General features: G+C 49.9%; 5 protein-coding genes and 1 non-coding gene across 6 annotated transcripts; 1 reads left to right on the forward strand and 5 right to left on the reverse strand.

The window, feature by feature from the left end:
- Window positions 1-868: 868 nt before the first annotated feature.
- On the reverse strand, window positions 869-1,263 carry BDQ94DRAFT_136880 (uncharacterized protein). The gene is made up of 2 exons (XM_026764957.1): window positions 1,087-1,263; window positions 869-1,032 (listed from the first exon to the last, which is right to left on the reverse strand). The coding sequence occupies exons 1-2, from the start codon at window positions 1,191-1,193 to the stop codon at window positions 882-884; spliced, it is 258 nt and encodes an 85-aa protein (XP_026630745.1). The 5' UTR covers window positions 1,194-1,263; the 3' UTR covers window positions 869-881.
- Window positions 1,264-2,822: 1,559 nt separating this feature from the next.
- On the forward strand, window positions 2,823-4,069 carry BDQ94DRAFT_136882 (serine hydrolase domain-containing protein). The gene has a single exon (XM_026764958.1). The coding sequence runs from the start codon at window positions 2,875-2,877 to the stop codon at window positions 4,006-4,008; it is 1,134 nt and encodes a 377-aa protein (XP_026630746.1). The 5' UTR covers window positions 2,823-2,874; the 3' UTR covers window positions 4,009-4,069.
- Window positions 4,070-4,281: 212 nt separating this feature from the next.
- On the reverse strand, window positions 4,282-4,355 carry BDQ94DRAFT_t41. Its single transcript has one exon. It is a non-coding gene; the product is annotated as a tRNA-Val (tRNA).
- A 2,256-nt stretch (window positions 4,356-6,611) lies between these two features.
- Window positions 6,612-8,276, reverse strand: BDQ94DRAFT_166885 (major facilitator superfamily domain-containing protein; the record flags this gene model as incomplete). Its single annotated transcript, XM_026770663.1, has 1 exon — window positions 6,612-8,276. One exon carries the CDS (start codon window positions 8,274-8,276, stop codon window positions 6,612-6,614), a length of 1,665 nt encoding a protein of 554 aa, XP_026630747.1.
- An 826-nt stretch (window positions 8,277-9,102) lies between these two features.
- Window positions 9,103-10,872, reverse strand: BDQ94DRAFT_182993 (cytochrome P450; the record flags this gene model as incomplete). The annotated part of the gene is made up of 2 exons (XM_026774292.1): window positions 9,103-9,780; window positions 9,844-10,872. The coding sequence occupies 2 exons, from the start codon at window positions 10,870-10,872 to the stop codon at window positions 9,103-9,105; spliced, it is 1,707 nt and encodes a 568-aa protein (XP_026630748.1).
- Window positions 10,873-11,427: 555 nt separating this feature from the next.
- Window positions 11,428-14,126, reverse strand: BDQ94DRAFT_182996 (fungal specific transcription factor domain-containing protein). The gene is made up of 5 exons (XM_026774293.1): window positions 13,789-14,126; window positions 13,434-13,715; window positions 13,220-13,368; window positions 12,687-13,160; window positions 11,428-12,628 (listed from the first exon to the last, which is right to left on the reverse strand). Exons 1-5 carry the CDS (start codon window positions 13,867-13,869, stop codon window positions 11,605-11,607), a joined length of 2,010 nt encoding a protein of 669 aa, XP_026630749.1. The 5' UTR covers window positions 13,870-14,126; the 3' UTR covers window positions 11,428-11,604.
- Window positions 14,127-14,726: the final 600 nt, after the last annotated feature.

Raw genomic sequence — 14,726 nt, forward strand, 5'->3', positions numbered from 1 at the left:
GGGATTCAACCCTAATAATGATGCCGGCTTCGGCATGTTCTCCCCAAACCAGAAGTGGCATCAAACAGTAGAATAGACCCATCGCAAATTATGGACCGACTGCAATAACCTACTTCCGATAAGATATTATACTTGCCTTAAAAGTGTCCTTTATTAAGGCACTTCTTTCTATTATCCCGACTGGGCTCACGAAAGGTCCGTAGGATATGCCAGATTCGATACGGCGTAGTATTGTTTTGTCGCTGTACATGCTGATTTCGAATCTTGCTTATCGTTCTGTGGTCATATAACCTTATGTCCTAAAGGAGCTTAGCCGGACGCTTGCTAAACTCGAGAGGTGGATTTAATCGAGGGTTTTGTTTAGCGCGTGTTCGGTTATCAGGCATCGATATTTTAAGAAAAAACCATACCGTATAGGGCGAACCAAAAGTGGAGCTGATACATTACAAACCCTCAGACAGCATTAGCAGTATAGGGAAAGCCTCATAATAGATGTGAACATTGGCACATGCTAACTTTGAGTATGACCTTGGCACGTTCACCCACCAACCCTACGCGATGTGGGGCAAAATAATAGAACATAGCAGTTTCGGAATTTTCCGCCAAGTGTCTTTCTGGCATTCCCCCCTATAAAGCATCGAGGCAGGACCATATGGGTGGGAGATGGGTAGATTTAGGTCGTTCCATCTGCCTTGGGCAGGTAGCGATAACAATTAACTTAAACTATGGGAGATTTGTCTCAACGAACTTTGTATTGCTTTTTTCAGCAAACTCGGTCGGGAAAGGATCTCACACAGCAGATGTTGAAGTTCCTTTCCAGTACAGCTGATATAGCTAGGTTTATGAAATATTTTTTTTTTTTTGTATAGTAAATTAATCTATCATTCGTACCTGCGGACATATTGTGATATAATGAAGTACAAGATTAAGAGTCCGTGACTCAGCGATAGGGCAACCTCTCCTCCGTTACTCCATTCCATGTAATTCCAGATACTTCGTACAAGTGGAGTAACCATAGCGATATAAGGTAGGCTAAAGGATTAGCTTCAGAAACTTTGAGGAATAAATATACGGAACCGTACATACGGCCACGGACTTTGCACGATATCCCGAAGAACAGTAACGGTTCGCGAAGATGTTGCCGAAGAGGAAGAGTGAGAAATTGACGTTGTGGCTTTTTCATTGGTACCCATTTTGTGTATTGGATAGTAGAATATGTAAGCAGCACTCGAGGCAAGGAAGGATATGTTGTGTGGAACAATTGCACCCAGGTACTAATGTTAGATGATTAGAAGTCCGGTGGCTACTTCGAGGTATTTATGTACGAAGGCTAGCACTAACCCCACTAGCTTTGCAAGGGTTCGTAGGCCGGCTATCCACTATCAACTGTTCCCCGACTCCACATAGGAGACCCGTGGTACCTCTCATACTAAAAGCATCATTAGTTCAATGGCCCATTCTTCTGTGGATAGCCTTTATATTATGTCTCATGTGCAAACCGTACAATCCAAAGTCGTGCATATTATATGGAGAACCGTCCAACACCGATATACGGCTATAAATATGGCGTAGCGAAGCTCACCCAAGCCTATCAAAAATCTATGGCACTAGCAGGGGCTGTTACATGGGCTGTTTATGCGGACAACGCCAATCACAAGATGGATGACTTCATCGGTTTTGCTGAGATTGATCAGGCGGCAAACTTTTACTACCGAATCATTCCGGAGCTGAAAGGGTTTGGAAGTAAATATGAAATTGTCGATATTTGCGGGGGAATGGCATCGTACTTGTGAAGAGATTCGGCAAATGGTGAGATCGCCGTCGTGGGCATGAACCGATCATGCATTGCTTGTTAATGCATCCATCATCGCACCGATGACTAGTGAGGAATTGATATGTGCACGAATTCATGACCACATATGAAAAGAAAGAAATGAAGGTCATGTTGCCGATAAGGAAAGTTGTTAGGGTCAGTGTGGGCACGGGCTCAGTCTTCTTGCATGAAAGGCAGTCGCTTTGATTTGCAATTGACCTGACATGCATCTTGTATACAAACCTTTATGTTAGGTGTGAAAAGGGAAAACCCCCTATACTAAGACCAGAACAAGATTATAATTACTCTAAAAATCTATAAGAAACCATTTTCTTCTATTCTCCAAATCTAAACAAGCAAAGCAACACCCATAGTATCAGTATATACCACATGATACATATAATCTACACATACAACCTAGTATAACAACAGCACTAAGCATTAAGGCCGATGCCGATCGCTTGTGGCTTCCCGCCGGTCCCTCTAGCGCACTGGCCACCCATTCAAACCAGAGACATCAGCTAGGAAGTGTCTAGATAAAACTTGTCTAATGCATTGGCTATAATTTTAATTTTTCCGTAGGTATGAGATGAGTAGATATGCGGCCAAGAGGGGCATGAAGTGCGGAGTTGAGTCAGTCTGTTGAGATAGGTTAAATGAGTCTCTTCTGGTAGACACTTCACTCGAGTCTGTCCCCGTGGCATCTCCTTCGGAGTCTAGTCTTTTCACCTCGCTGTATCAGAAACGAACTCAATATTGATAAGATTACAGGTATGGTCTTCCCTGACCTTCCCTGACCATCACAGCAGCTGATGATTCCCTATGACACAGGCGCTGTGGGGACCGGCCGTACTAACTAGTAGACGTTAGTACTTAGTAGAGATCAACTAATCCATAAGTGTAGAGCTGACACTGCGCCAGTTCTACTTAGCGTGGGGGCCTTTCCAGACCCCAGTGAGTTGTCACTCTATTTATGCCGGATCACCCGAGCCATGATCCCTGCTCTTCTCCAGGTTTCAAATTCCTAAATTCAGTCTGTCCTTCCACCTTCCCCCTCCCCAATGGCCACAATCAACGGCCACTGCGATCCGGCCTTCACCCGGGTGCGCGATCTCCTACAGCAATTGATCAACAATGAAGAAGAGCTAGGAGCATCCATTTGTGTCAACATCGACGGTCAAAACGTCGTCGATCTCTGGGGCGGCCACGCAGACCCAGCGAGAACCAAGCCATGGGAAAAGGACACACTAACCGTGGTATGGTCCGTTTCTAAAGTAATTACCGCCATCGCAACCAACATTCTCATCGACCGTGGCCTCTTAGACCCAAATGAGAAGGTCTCCAAATACTGGCCCGAGTTCGCTGCGAACGGCAAGGAGAATATCCTTGTGTCCCAGATCCTCAGTCACACCTCTGGAGTATCCTCCTGGGAGCTTCCCAACACTTTAGACGACATATACGATGCGAAAAGAGGAGCCGATAAACTAGCCCGACAGGCCCCCTGGTGGACGCCCGGCGAACACTCCGGCTACCACGTAACCAACCAGGGCCACTTACTCGGCGAGCTGGTGCATCGCGTAACCGGAAAACCATTGGATGAGTTCATCCGCGACGAGCTTGCCAGTCCTCTGGCTGCGGACTTCCAGCTCGGGGTCCCGGAGAAGGACTGGCCACGCACAGCAGACGTTTCCCCTCCGCCGCCGTTGAGTTTGGACGACGTTGACCCACAGAGTGTTATGTTCAAGAGCTTTGCCAGTCTGCCTATACCAGCGGAAGAGAGCATGAGTCCTGGGTTTAGGAAGGCGTTGATTGGTGCCACGAATGGATTCTCTAATGCCCGAGGCATTGCGCGCATTGCGTCGGTCATTTCGCTTGGAGGCACGGTGGATGGAAAGCAGTATCTCTCGCCTGAAACTATTGACCGCATGCTGGAGGAGCAAATAAGCGGGCCAGATTTGGTCTTGATGTATCACTTGCGTTGGGGTCTTGGTGTTGGGTTGCCCGTCCCGGAGACTTTTCCTTGGTTGCCCGACGGTCGCATTGCTTTTTGGACGGGCTGGGGAGGTTCAGTTGTTGTTATGGACCTTGAGAAACGGATGACGATTGCCTATGTGATGAATAAGATGGGACAAGGCACGTTGGGTTCGGATAGGACGGCGGCTTATGTGCGGGCTGTTTATGATTGTCTTGCGTAGATATGTTAAGGCTCACGAATAGAACACGATATATATAAATAAAATTAGTCAAGCGGTTCAGAGTCTGCGCCCCTCCATTGCGAACACTGTTTAGAAGTACTAGGCTGTCTTAAGTTTTTGTGTGGAGTAGACATAGTAAGTAATTTGGTAGGAGAAGTTTAGTTTGTAAAATAATAAAACAATAACAATACAAAAACCATAGGTGTCTAACTATGTTCGTTGTGACTGAGGGGTGGTTGTACGCTGCCGAAAAAACAAAAAAGCAAAAAAGAATGACCAGACTGGGGCTCGATCCCAGGACCTTATCGGTGTTAACGATACGTGATAACCAACTACACCATCCGGCCAATTCGTTGGAAAACAGCGTGTCATATTGTTATATGACTCTATAGCAATAGGGGCTATGGTATAACTTCATGTGCTGAACTTTCGCGGCCTTGTTGCCTAAGGCATGAAATGGTGGATGCCAGCTTTTGTCTCATTGAACCCAATTGATAAGCTAAAGGTCTGCCAGAATATGTTAATGGGCCTTGACACTTCATATAAATAAGGCCCACCGTGGTATTCCTAGTAAAACATTCAGAGACAGGGCAGAAAATAATAAGTCAAATTAGTTTGAGAATGCCCTTAGACCGGAAAAGTAAGGGCCTGGAAGTGCCATTAACAACAACAGCAGCAGCATTCACAACATTCAAAGCAGGCAAGGCCCATACACCTAAAACCATCAGATCATATCCAAGCTCAGTCACGTTATAATGGAGACTCACACTCCGCAGCAGACGTCAGCTCCTTCACCTCCTCCACGGATATTCATATCCATTTTCTCTGATTGACTCTAGATTTGTTAGCATGTATGTGCTACTTATGCCTTCTTCAAGAACAGTGGGGTCAAGTTGACTCTCACCGGCTGAGTCGAGACGACTGGGGTAGCGGTCATCGTTTCTTGATTCGAGGGTTGCTGGATCGTCGCAGTCTGGGCGTCCCACCTGGTTTCGTTGGGGGTAGTTGACCCGGCAGATTTAAGCCACCAGAACATCTTGACTAAGACTATGAAGAGAAGTAACGGATAGAATAGTATTAATGGCGCGCGAATTCCGGTTTGGCAATCAACAGGACTAAGGACTATTAAGGACTATAAGTACTTTAGTCCAGGAGGAATACAAGCGGGTTTGCTCCATCACCAGCACCAATCAGCCCTATCAGCCCCTCAAATTTGCTAGCAACGTAGTACGAATACGAGTGACGCGGACGGTAGACTACAGTAGCTCTGACTTGTTAAAAGAAAAAGAAGGGAAAACCGGAAAAGCAAGAGACCCCGCCACCCGCTTCGGGCGCTACTAAAAGTGTATCAAAAATCAATTTTGCCCCACAGGATGGACTACGATATGTTCCTGAATTTTCTCTAACGACGCATCTCTACCACATGGTTGAAATAAATGTGACCCTGAAACAGTGTTCCAACAGAAGAGGTCTCATCTCTCTCGGGACAAAACTTTATCTTCGTCGAACCTTCAGTCTACTGTGGCTCCCAATTATAACTGAAAGATTTATCAGAGTACCCACCAGGTCCACGGCCTGGGAATTGCGAGTCCACTTCGGCTACAGTGCAAAGCAAGTTCTAAATATCCATCATCATAATCCCAGGGGATTGATCTCTCTAGCTAAAATTGTTCCTGGATCTGGCCGCGACAACCGTGGTTACGGCCAAAACTTCATTAAATGCTTATAAGTGTGCCCTCGGCTTTTGGCGCTACCATTTTGGATGAGGTTTGTCCGGGTCTGTGCATACTCGTATTCGCTCCCATGAATCCAAATCGTAGAGAGTCAATTTTCTGGCAGACTTTTCATCGGGAACGACGAGAAATCCATCGGGATCAAGACTTCGCGTGTTAACAACGCCACACGGCGAATATGCCGCGATGAGCAGATAAAAAGTCGAACAAGCTGCGTTAAACTTAGGCGCCAGTATGCGAAGAGATGCCACCCGCAGTCCAACCAGAAGATGAATTAAGGTACAGTCGCTGACTGCATCTTCTGATGGATAATAATTCATTTCCTCAGAATATGTCTGTACATAAGCCCACTGTGAACTGTAGGGGAGTTGCACTGATTGCGCGCACTAACTCCGCCATTACTGACGAAAGTGCTTAGCCAACGCTTTCAAATCTACATATTAACCGTGAGATTTCACTGCTATGGTTTCAATGATTCAGGATCATCGCTTCTATGGATGTCTTACTCTCGGCCGATAATGCCAAAAAGTTATATAACTTGACAGAAAATCATATAGCTTCCGATTGCATTACAAGGAAGCAGTTGTATTGATAATGATGCCGGTGCTCTATTGCTAGAACATATATTAACCCTTATATTCAGTCTCCTTGGGACAGGGATTTCTTTCTGCGGCTTAGAGTTGTGCGACTCTGTCAAACAGGAACCTGCATTGTGGCCAGGTGAAGCAAGCGCATGCAAATTAACGTGAGATGTCTTTCCTCCAACTTATTTCTTACATCTATAAACCTGATTACTCTCACTTAGAATAATTAATACCCCACCATCACTTTCAGTCTCCCCATCCCCATCCCCACCCCGCGAAAGAACATCTACCCAAACAACCTCTCCCTCCTCATCCCCAGCGAACTCACCACCCCCACCGCTCCAGCCACCAACGGAATAATAAACGCCCTGGCCATCGCATCCGTAATAGCCTTGATAGCCCGATCCCTCAACTCCCCACTCAAGCTCTTCAACAACGTACTCTGCACACCCGCTACAGCATTCCGTATCTCCGCCTCACTGTATCCCCTCCCATCCAACACCCCATTCAGATTCTGCACCGCAGTCGACTGAAACACCTGACTTGCCACCACAAGACAGATAACTGTAGCTCCAATCTGCGCCACATTCTGCAAATTGATCGCGCTGAAGATATCCTCGGGAGGCACCTTGAGACTGGCTACCGCATAGCCTAGCTGCATGGTCATGCCCGTTCCGACGGCCATAAGGATTGTGAAGCCGTAAATCTGCCCGGCTGGGGTAGACGGGGAAAGGTATCCGACGAAGAGAGCGCTGGCGAGGGTGAGCAGAATGCCTGAGATGAGGCACAGCGGCATGTAGTACTTGGCTTTTGGAAGGAGCCAGCCAATGGCGAGGTTGATGGTGATGGTTACGAGGAGGTAGGGGAGAAGGCGCACGGCAGCCATTAGGGAGGAGTCATTGCGCGTGAACTGGAAGTAGATTGGGAAGTAGAAGGTCGTGAAGAACATGGCGGTGTTGGCGCAGGTCGTTGTGATGTAGAGGAGGATTTGGGTGCGGGAGCGGAGGAGATGGCCGGGGAAGGAGCGCGTTTGGGGCGTAGTGAAGATGCATAAGTATTGTTGGAGGGCGTAAAGAATGAATAGGACGCCGAAGAGTACGATTAGCGCGATGGTGGCGCCGGAATCCCACGCCCAGATGCCTCCTGCAGAGATGAAGCCAAGTGCGAAGGTCACCCACATTGCCGCGCTGAGGACGAAGCCCAGATAGTCGAGTCGCGTTAAGCGTTTGCGAAGCGATTGGCCCGCGCCGGGGTGAATGGCGGGGAGGTAGAAGAGGTACACGGGGGCTGTGATGGCGCCGATTACCAGGTTCAGGTAGAAACCCCAGCGCCAGGTGGCGGAGGAGTCGGAGAATCCCCCTCCCACGACGGGACCCAGGATGGCACCCACGCCCCAGACAAATCCGGTTCCTGTAAGATAGGTGCCGCGCTCGTTGCGGGTGGTCATGGCAGAGAAATGGTTAAGTCCACCGAGGTAGATTCCTGTACCTCCAGCACCTGCAATCACACGGCCGACAATAAGGGCGTTCATAGTTGGAGCACCACCACAGAGAGCAGATCCACCTTGGAATAACACGATCCCAGCAATATAGAGCCACTTCATATTCATGACGGTATAGAGAAACCCATAAGGGAGAATCACGGCAACTGAACCGAGTGGGAAACCGGCTCCAATCCATGCGAGTTGCGACACGTCCCCGAATCTCTCAATCACGGCGCCCTGCACATCCGCAGCGATGGTTGTATCAAGTCCATACATCAGAGCAGAGAGATACAAAGCAGCGCAAATCAGAAACCATCGGAAACCAGTAATCTTGCGGACATCATCATCGGTGGCACTGGCGTCGGCGTCATGTACTTTCTCATCGGGCTCTTCGCGATGAGGGAGATGATTATTCACAGCGAAGTCTGATTCCTGACTCGAGGGAAGTGAATGCGCTGCAGCTTCCATTTTGGCGAACCCGAGAGGGCTATTGTTTCTCGTTGGGAGGACTGAGCGGCTGGGGAGGGTCGCGCATATGTATAGTGTCGAGACAGGGCAGATCACCCATTGCTTCTCCTTATGTCCGTTATGACCGGCGGACCACGTCGTGGATTAACCACGCCAGGGACACTGCAGGACAAATGGTCTCTAAAAACAAAGCTCTAGTGCTTCCACGATGGCGGGATTAGGAGTTTAGCATTGTCTATCCCCGTGGGAGGCCGGGTGATCATCATATAACAAACACGTCGCTCACCCGAAATTCGTCGGCCGAAGATAGAACGGCCCACGCACTCACCCGACAAAGAGCACAATGCATCCGAGACCGCCCCAACCAACGACCGGAGCACGCACTGGATCCAATGCAAATTCAGAACTCATGGACTATTGCCAAATTCTGCCCGATGGCAAAATGCAGACCGTCGACCGGCCCGAAGGATTCACACTGGATACAGCTCTCGGGTGGCGCCCATCCATGAAACGTAGGTAGGGATTTGCTTATAAGCTTAGAAGCCTTTCATTGGGTGTGATCTGAACCTAACAGAAAGGAAAAGGAGGGGATTTTGTTGTGGCTAAACACACAGCAAGAAGAAGAAAAATTACCTGCTAGGTCGACACAGGGCTACGTTTCGATGATCAGGATCTGAAACATGTATACTAATGTCGTACTATTTTCCCTCATCATTACTGAACATTACGAGTAGCAATTCAATTTGCATTTCAAATATCCTGAGCGACCTAAATTCGCTGGGTACAGAAGCATTGGCCTCGGGTTGCAGCGCTCCTTGTTATGCGCTTACCGGGATCTCAGACGCAAATATCCCTTCTTGGCGCGGTAGGAGATGTCGTAGGTTGCCTCATGACCAGCCAATGCCTCAGGCACATCGAGAAAATCAAACTTCCAAGTCATCATGACAGTCATGATCCTCATCTCTAGCTGAGCCAGTCGCCGCCCCCAACAAGCCCGAATGCCGAGCCCAAACGCCAACTGCGGGTACGACGAGCCATCAAACTCGAGTTCACCGCGCTCATTCTGGACTAGCCAACGCTCCGGATCAAACGCCTCAAGATCAGGGTTACCACCACCTGGGTACTTCCGGGTCGTCTTCACGTCACTCCAGTACTGGGAGGTTGGCGAAGAGGAGTAGTCTGGTCCCTGACAGACGAGAAGAACGACCGTGCCTTTCGGGATCCGACGGCCCAGAAGCTCTGTGTCACGGGTAGCGTCGCGCGGCACGAGCATAGCAGCGCGAAGTCGCAAGGTCTCCTCCAACACTGCGTCCAAATAGGGGAGTCTGGATTGGATGATCTCAGCTGCAGTGGGTAGGCGGCCCTCTTGGACTGCGGCCGCGCATACTGTCTGCAGCTCGTCGCGAAGCCTTGTCTGAACGGCAGGGTGCTCAGCCAGTAGCTTGAGAATCCATACTAGCGCCGCACTGGTTGTGTGTTGGCCGGCAATGAGATTTCCGTATGCCTAGATGCAATGATCCGGTGTCTTAGTAGAGATTTCAGAGGCCGGAAGAAGCTGTTTACCCACCTCGTCAATCATGATCTGTTTGCCATACATAGGCTGCCGGTCGGCCTTACGAGCTGCCTTCTGTTCTCTATACACCATGTAGTCAATGCCAGTTTTAGCCTCTTCGTCGTTGCCGAAGCGCTGTAGTGCTAAGTTGATATGCTTGCGGATAAAGCGATCTTTGCCGACGAAGAACTTCCGGTAATATGGGGACATGTACCGTGCCCACCAGGACACGATGGAGGGAGGCCATTTAGTCGTGTAGATAGCAGCCATCCGGTCGCCCACATCGGTTAAACCCTGTTGGAATGGGTGCAACGAGGCTTGAGGAAAGGTGACGTCGGTGTGCTTCCCAACCCCTAACTGAGAGCTGTCGAGCTGCTCGACAAACTCAATTTGTCTACGCAGAGCCGAGTCCTGGAAGTCTTGCCCGAAGTGAAAGCGCACAATAACATCAAGAGCTAGGGTTTTCAGGTCGGCCAGCATACTGAATGGCCTTCCATTTGCTACCCGGGCTTTGGATTCCCAAAGATGGATAAGGTTGAGCACCGAAGAGTGGATGATGGGACCCACGGTCTGGTGCAGATAGTGCGGAGCTAGAAGGTCTTTCAACCAGCTGCGGGAGGTTCTCCAGGAGTCCCCAGTCTTCATGTTAAGGTGGAACTCTCCAAACAATGGGAACCGATCGATAATGTAAGACGATCGGTCGAAGTCACTTCGTCCCATCAGCAGCTCGCGGGTCTGGCCGACGTCAGCCACAAGGACCACCGGCTTGGAGAGCGGGCCCATCAGCGCCTGGCATATCGGAGACCCATGCTCCTCAAGCTGCTTGCTGCACCACTTAGCCAGTCCGGCAGGATCGCCCCTCAGAGCAGGCACGTCGCCCAAAATTGATGTAGCGGCCTGTTTGTTGTAAGGAATTCCTGGTAATGGGTTCGGGAGAAGCCATCGATAAAGGACGTATAACCCCACCAGGCAGATCGTAATCGAGAAGACAGCAGGGTATCCATGAAAAAGCTCAACAAAGCTGGCAATGTAAGAAGGCGCCATTATGTCATGCGGCCGATGAATTTTGTATTTCCAATAGGATTTGGACAAGGTAGGCAATATCCAATTTACCTTCCGGACGGCTGTTCTGAGCTAAATATTCATGGATCTTTGAGGCCAAGTATAGGCCCTTAATGCTAATACTAATCATGCCTTCGGAACAACCAACAATGAGGCCGATGTTCTTTGGTTCATGGATCATAACCGTATATTCCTTTCGGCCATCATCGAAGGTTAGATACTGATTTGGAAAGCCCCGCTTCCTTCTCAGCCACGCGTGCAGTCGAGTGCCAATGTAAGAAGGGAGTGATGTTTCGGGTGGCAGGCTGCGCTGAAAGCTCGTCCGAAATATGTCGGCCGACGAATATCGGGGTTTATGTCGGACGCACCTCTACCCGTTAATTCACCCCACGGAAGCGAGCAGGTTCGACCTGGAATGTAGTCAGACTACGTGAATATCTCCTTCTCCATGGTTGCGTAGACACAGTAGCCACCCTCCACATCTACAAATGGCAAGTGCAGGAGTTTCGAATCCGTTAATGTAAGCACTAGCAGTCCATCGAACTGTATATTCCGCTAACAACTATTTACTGCTTATCGGGTTGATGCTCCACCGGAAAATCCAAGTGAAGGAAGGCCTGCTACGAATCACGAACGCCAGCCTTGAACGGGTGTCCATATCCTCGCCGGCAGTGATTACAAGCCTGACTCTGCTTGGAGGAGAATAATTCCACTTTACGAGTGGAAATTGCCATTCCAAGACGTGAGGTCTAGAGAGGGAAATTGCAGCATTGAGTATGAGTCACCATGCGCTATTGTGGATAACATGTCCGGCATCAAGGTCGGATCCTCTGAAGACATCCAGAGTCCAGAGCCGTCTTCTAGGTTGAGGAAGTTCGAAAGGATGGCTGGAGATGAAGAGCTCCGGCTTGACTCATTGGGTGTATATGGCTCGAGGGAATGCTCCATCCTGGCAGCCTTCGCAAAAAGCTGCGTCACAACCTGTGCCCCAGAGGCAGCCATGTCGCTGACCTCAGCTAACATCTGAAGACGTCCCAGGGCTTTCTCAACCGCCCGCATTGCCCGGGACCGAGTCAGAGTGGCCACTCTTAAGCCGAGAATATCGGGATGATCCTCGCCTTGATCAAATGGGAAGTCTTTCTGCGTACAAAGTATCAGGAGAACAACGGCGGCTTCGAACGTGTTGAATATGATGGCGCTGAAACGCGTGTGGGAGCCTCCAAACATGGTATGCAGAGCCGTGACGGCATCCAGCTCTTCCAGAGCGGCCAGAGCCAGCTTCTGCTTCTGCGATTGGAGAAGAACTTGCTTATAAGGGGGTAGACTGGTGACTTGGCCTGGTTTCAGCAACAGTAAAGGACGAAAATTCCAACAAACTGAATCAAATATGGCAATGTAGAGCAGCTGTCTCTGCATGGGTAATTTAGGAAGTTGGCCGTCCCACCTCCGATCTGGATTCAGTGCATAGGCTGGTGGTAGGGTAGGGATATACTCTGCGCAGAATCGCTCATACCGCTGTTCGCCGTGAGTAGGGTCGTACGGTAGGTTCCGCCTGGAACCGAAGCTTCTCCAGAATCTGCCCAGCCGGACTTGCATGAGACGCTCGGTGAAGTCTTCAGGTGCATCTGCAGACGCAGCCAAGTCGCCAATAACCGGGGCAAGACGTAATCGGGGCAAAGTCTCAAGGACCAGGTTATCGGGGAGAAAGGGGACCCGGTCAAGCTGTCGGGCGAGATGGCTTATTGATCCGGCCACGTCAGCGCAAGGTTGCAGTGCCAAGAGCATGGCATACGCACCTGTCCAGAACATACAGCCCACATAATGTCCTCCGGCGCATCTCCTTTTCTAATACTTGAGAACTATCTTCCCCCGGCACTGGAGCCACGGTGTGAATCCCCGCCTTCTGCGCCGCACTACAAGCAGAGGCGATGCCTTCCCAAAATTTATCAGTCCTCCCTTCACAAGAGGACCTGAAAGCGGCAAATAAAATGTGCTGAACCCGGACCAGAGACCCTTTCCAGTTTAGAGACAGACAGGCTCTGGCAAGCTCACCACCGAGGTGACTGCAGGTGTCACGAATGTCCGAGAGTGACTGCCCCCGGATCCGATCAAGGGTGTGCGTCGGAGAAGGCAGGAATTGCGCCGAGTAGGCACCAATCCGAAGTACCAGAGCGGCAAACTCAATGTCATCCACAGACAGGGGCCACTCCTTAGTCCACCAATGCTGATACTGTGTCAGAAAGCTGGGTGGGTGGATGATCTGTTTCATCCTGTTCCATGGGGCATCAGTCGACCATGAATCTAATATGATCACTAACAAGGGACCTACCAGTTCAATTCATCGACGAAATACTGCATCAGGAAATCTAGGATGGGACGGGGAGGAATTTTTTCCAGGACTTGTTTGACTGTCTCTAGCACCGCAGTTGACAGGCCCTGGGTGCTTTGATCTGTGTCCCCTTCACTGTCCAGGTCCCACTATGCCGTTTGAGATTAGCCATATGTCAAGAGGATGGATCCACAGTTGCATGTGTGCTTCTCACTTTTTTGAGCAGAGCCATGGTATTGGAGTCACTGTGCTCGAAGTAGCCAAAGGATTTAGCCAGAGCTGAGTGTGAATTAGACGCGCTATTCTGTGCCTCGGCAGGCGAGGCCTTGGAAGATCCATTTGGTAACTGGACATTGGGTGGTTCCTGGGGCTCAGGGTCTCTCGCTGGCTCCAAGAGTAAAGTGTTGGAGGGGTCTCCAGTAATGATGGACTGGTAGACACATTCCTCCGGCCGTCGACGTCGGGTGCAATGGTTGCACGGGTACTGGCGGTTGCACTAATTTTTTTTTAGTTCGCATTAGGACTCAAGCTTTCAGCTGCCCAGTGTAGGATTAGCGATGTTTACGCACTCTCTGTTTCCTAGTGTAGCAGGGCACACAGGTGGTGACCCGACGCTTTCGGCCGGTGGGATGCATTGCGGCTCCTCCCATCTGGTCGACAACTCACACAACACCAGCGGGCCCGATGCCCTTGTTATGTCTAGCTGTCGCACAAGATTAAGTTATTCTTCTTCCAGTTAATTATACCTTAGTCGAGGGATGAGGGGGAATATCTCAATGTGGGACTGTTTCTGTGCCTGGAGGTCGCTTCGGGGTAGTGGGGGGCGTGTCTCCACCAGCATTTGGGAGGGACAAGCCAGACAGACACAGACCAGATAGGCAGACTGTCAGACCGTCAGACATTTGGGGTCAGACGGCCAGACGGTCCGTGAGCCTGCATGGATTTAACTTCAGTCCGGATAAGATCGGCCACGCGGAACGGAAGAACCCGCCGGATCTACTTGGTTATGCTTACTCGGTTTACTCGGCTTCAAACTCTCATCAACAGGAAACGTGCGGCTCTCTGGCTGTTTCTGATGGTGTTATTGGTGGCCTAAATCCCGTGCATCCCAATTGCACTGAAACTAACCCTCCTGATTTGTTCCCATGGCACCCGGGCCATCCCGGAGCTGTGCCTAATATGGTTGATCTATCACGTCCTGTGAAGTACGTTCAATGTAGACTAGACTCCAGCAGAACCTGTAAGATCAGACAAGCTGCATCTGCAACCTTCAATGAATTCGTTGACCAGCAGGATCGCCACGCTTATCTCAACAACACCCACTTGGAGCCGCTCATTGTACTGCATATCACATTTTTGTACTACGTACCGTCAGTGGTCCGTGCGAGTGGGTTGGAGCATGGGGAGGATTTGATCTTCGTCAGAGGGCCGTTAACCCCATAATTATCAACAGTCTGGTTTCATCCCATCTCGGCACCTTTCACCTTCCCAATATGGCATGCTTCTC

This window comes from Aspergillus welwitschiae (assembly GCF_003344945.1).
Source record: "Aspergillus welwitschiae strain CBS 139.54b unplaced genomic scaffold BDQ94scaffold_4, whole genome shotgun sequence".
Taxonomy (NCBI): Eukaryota; Fungi; Ascomycota; class Eurotiomycetes; order Eurotiales; family Aspergillaceae; genus Aspergillus; species Aspergillus welwitschiae.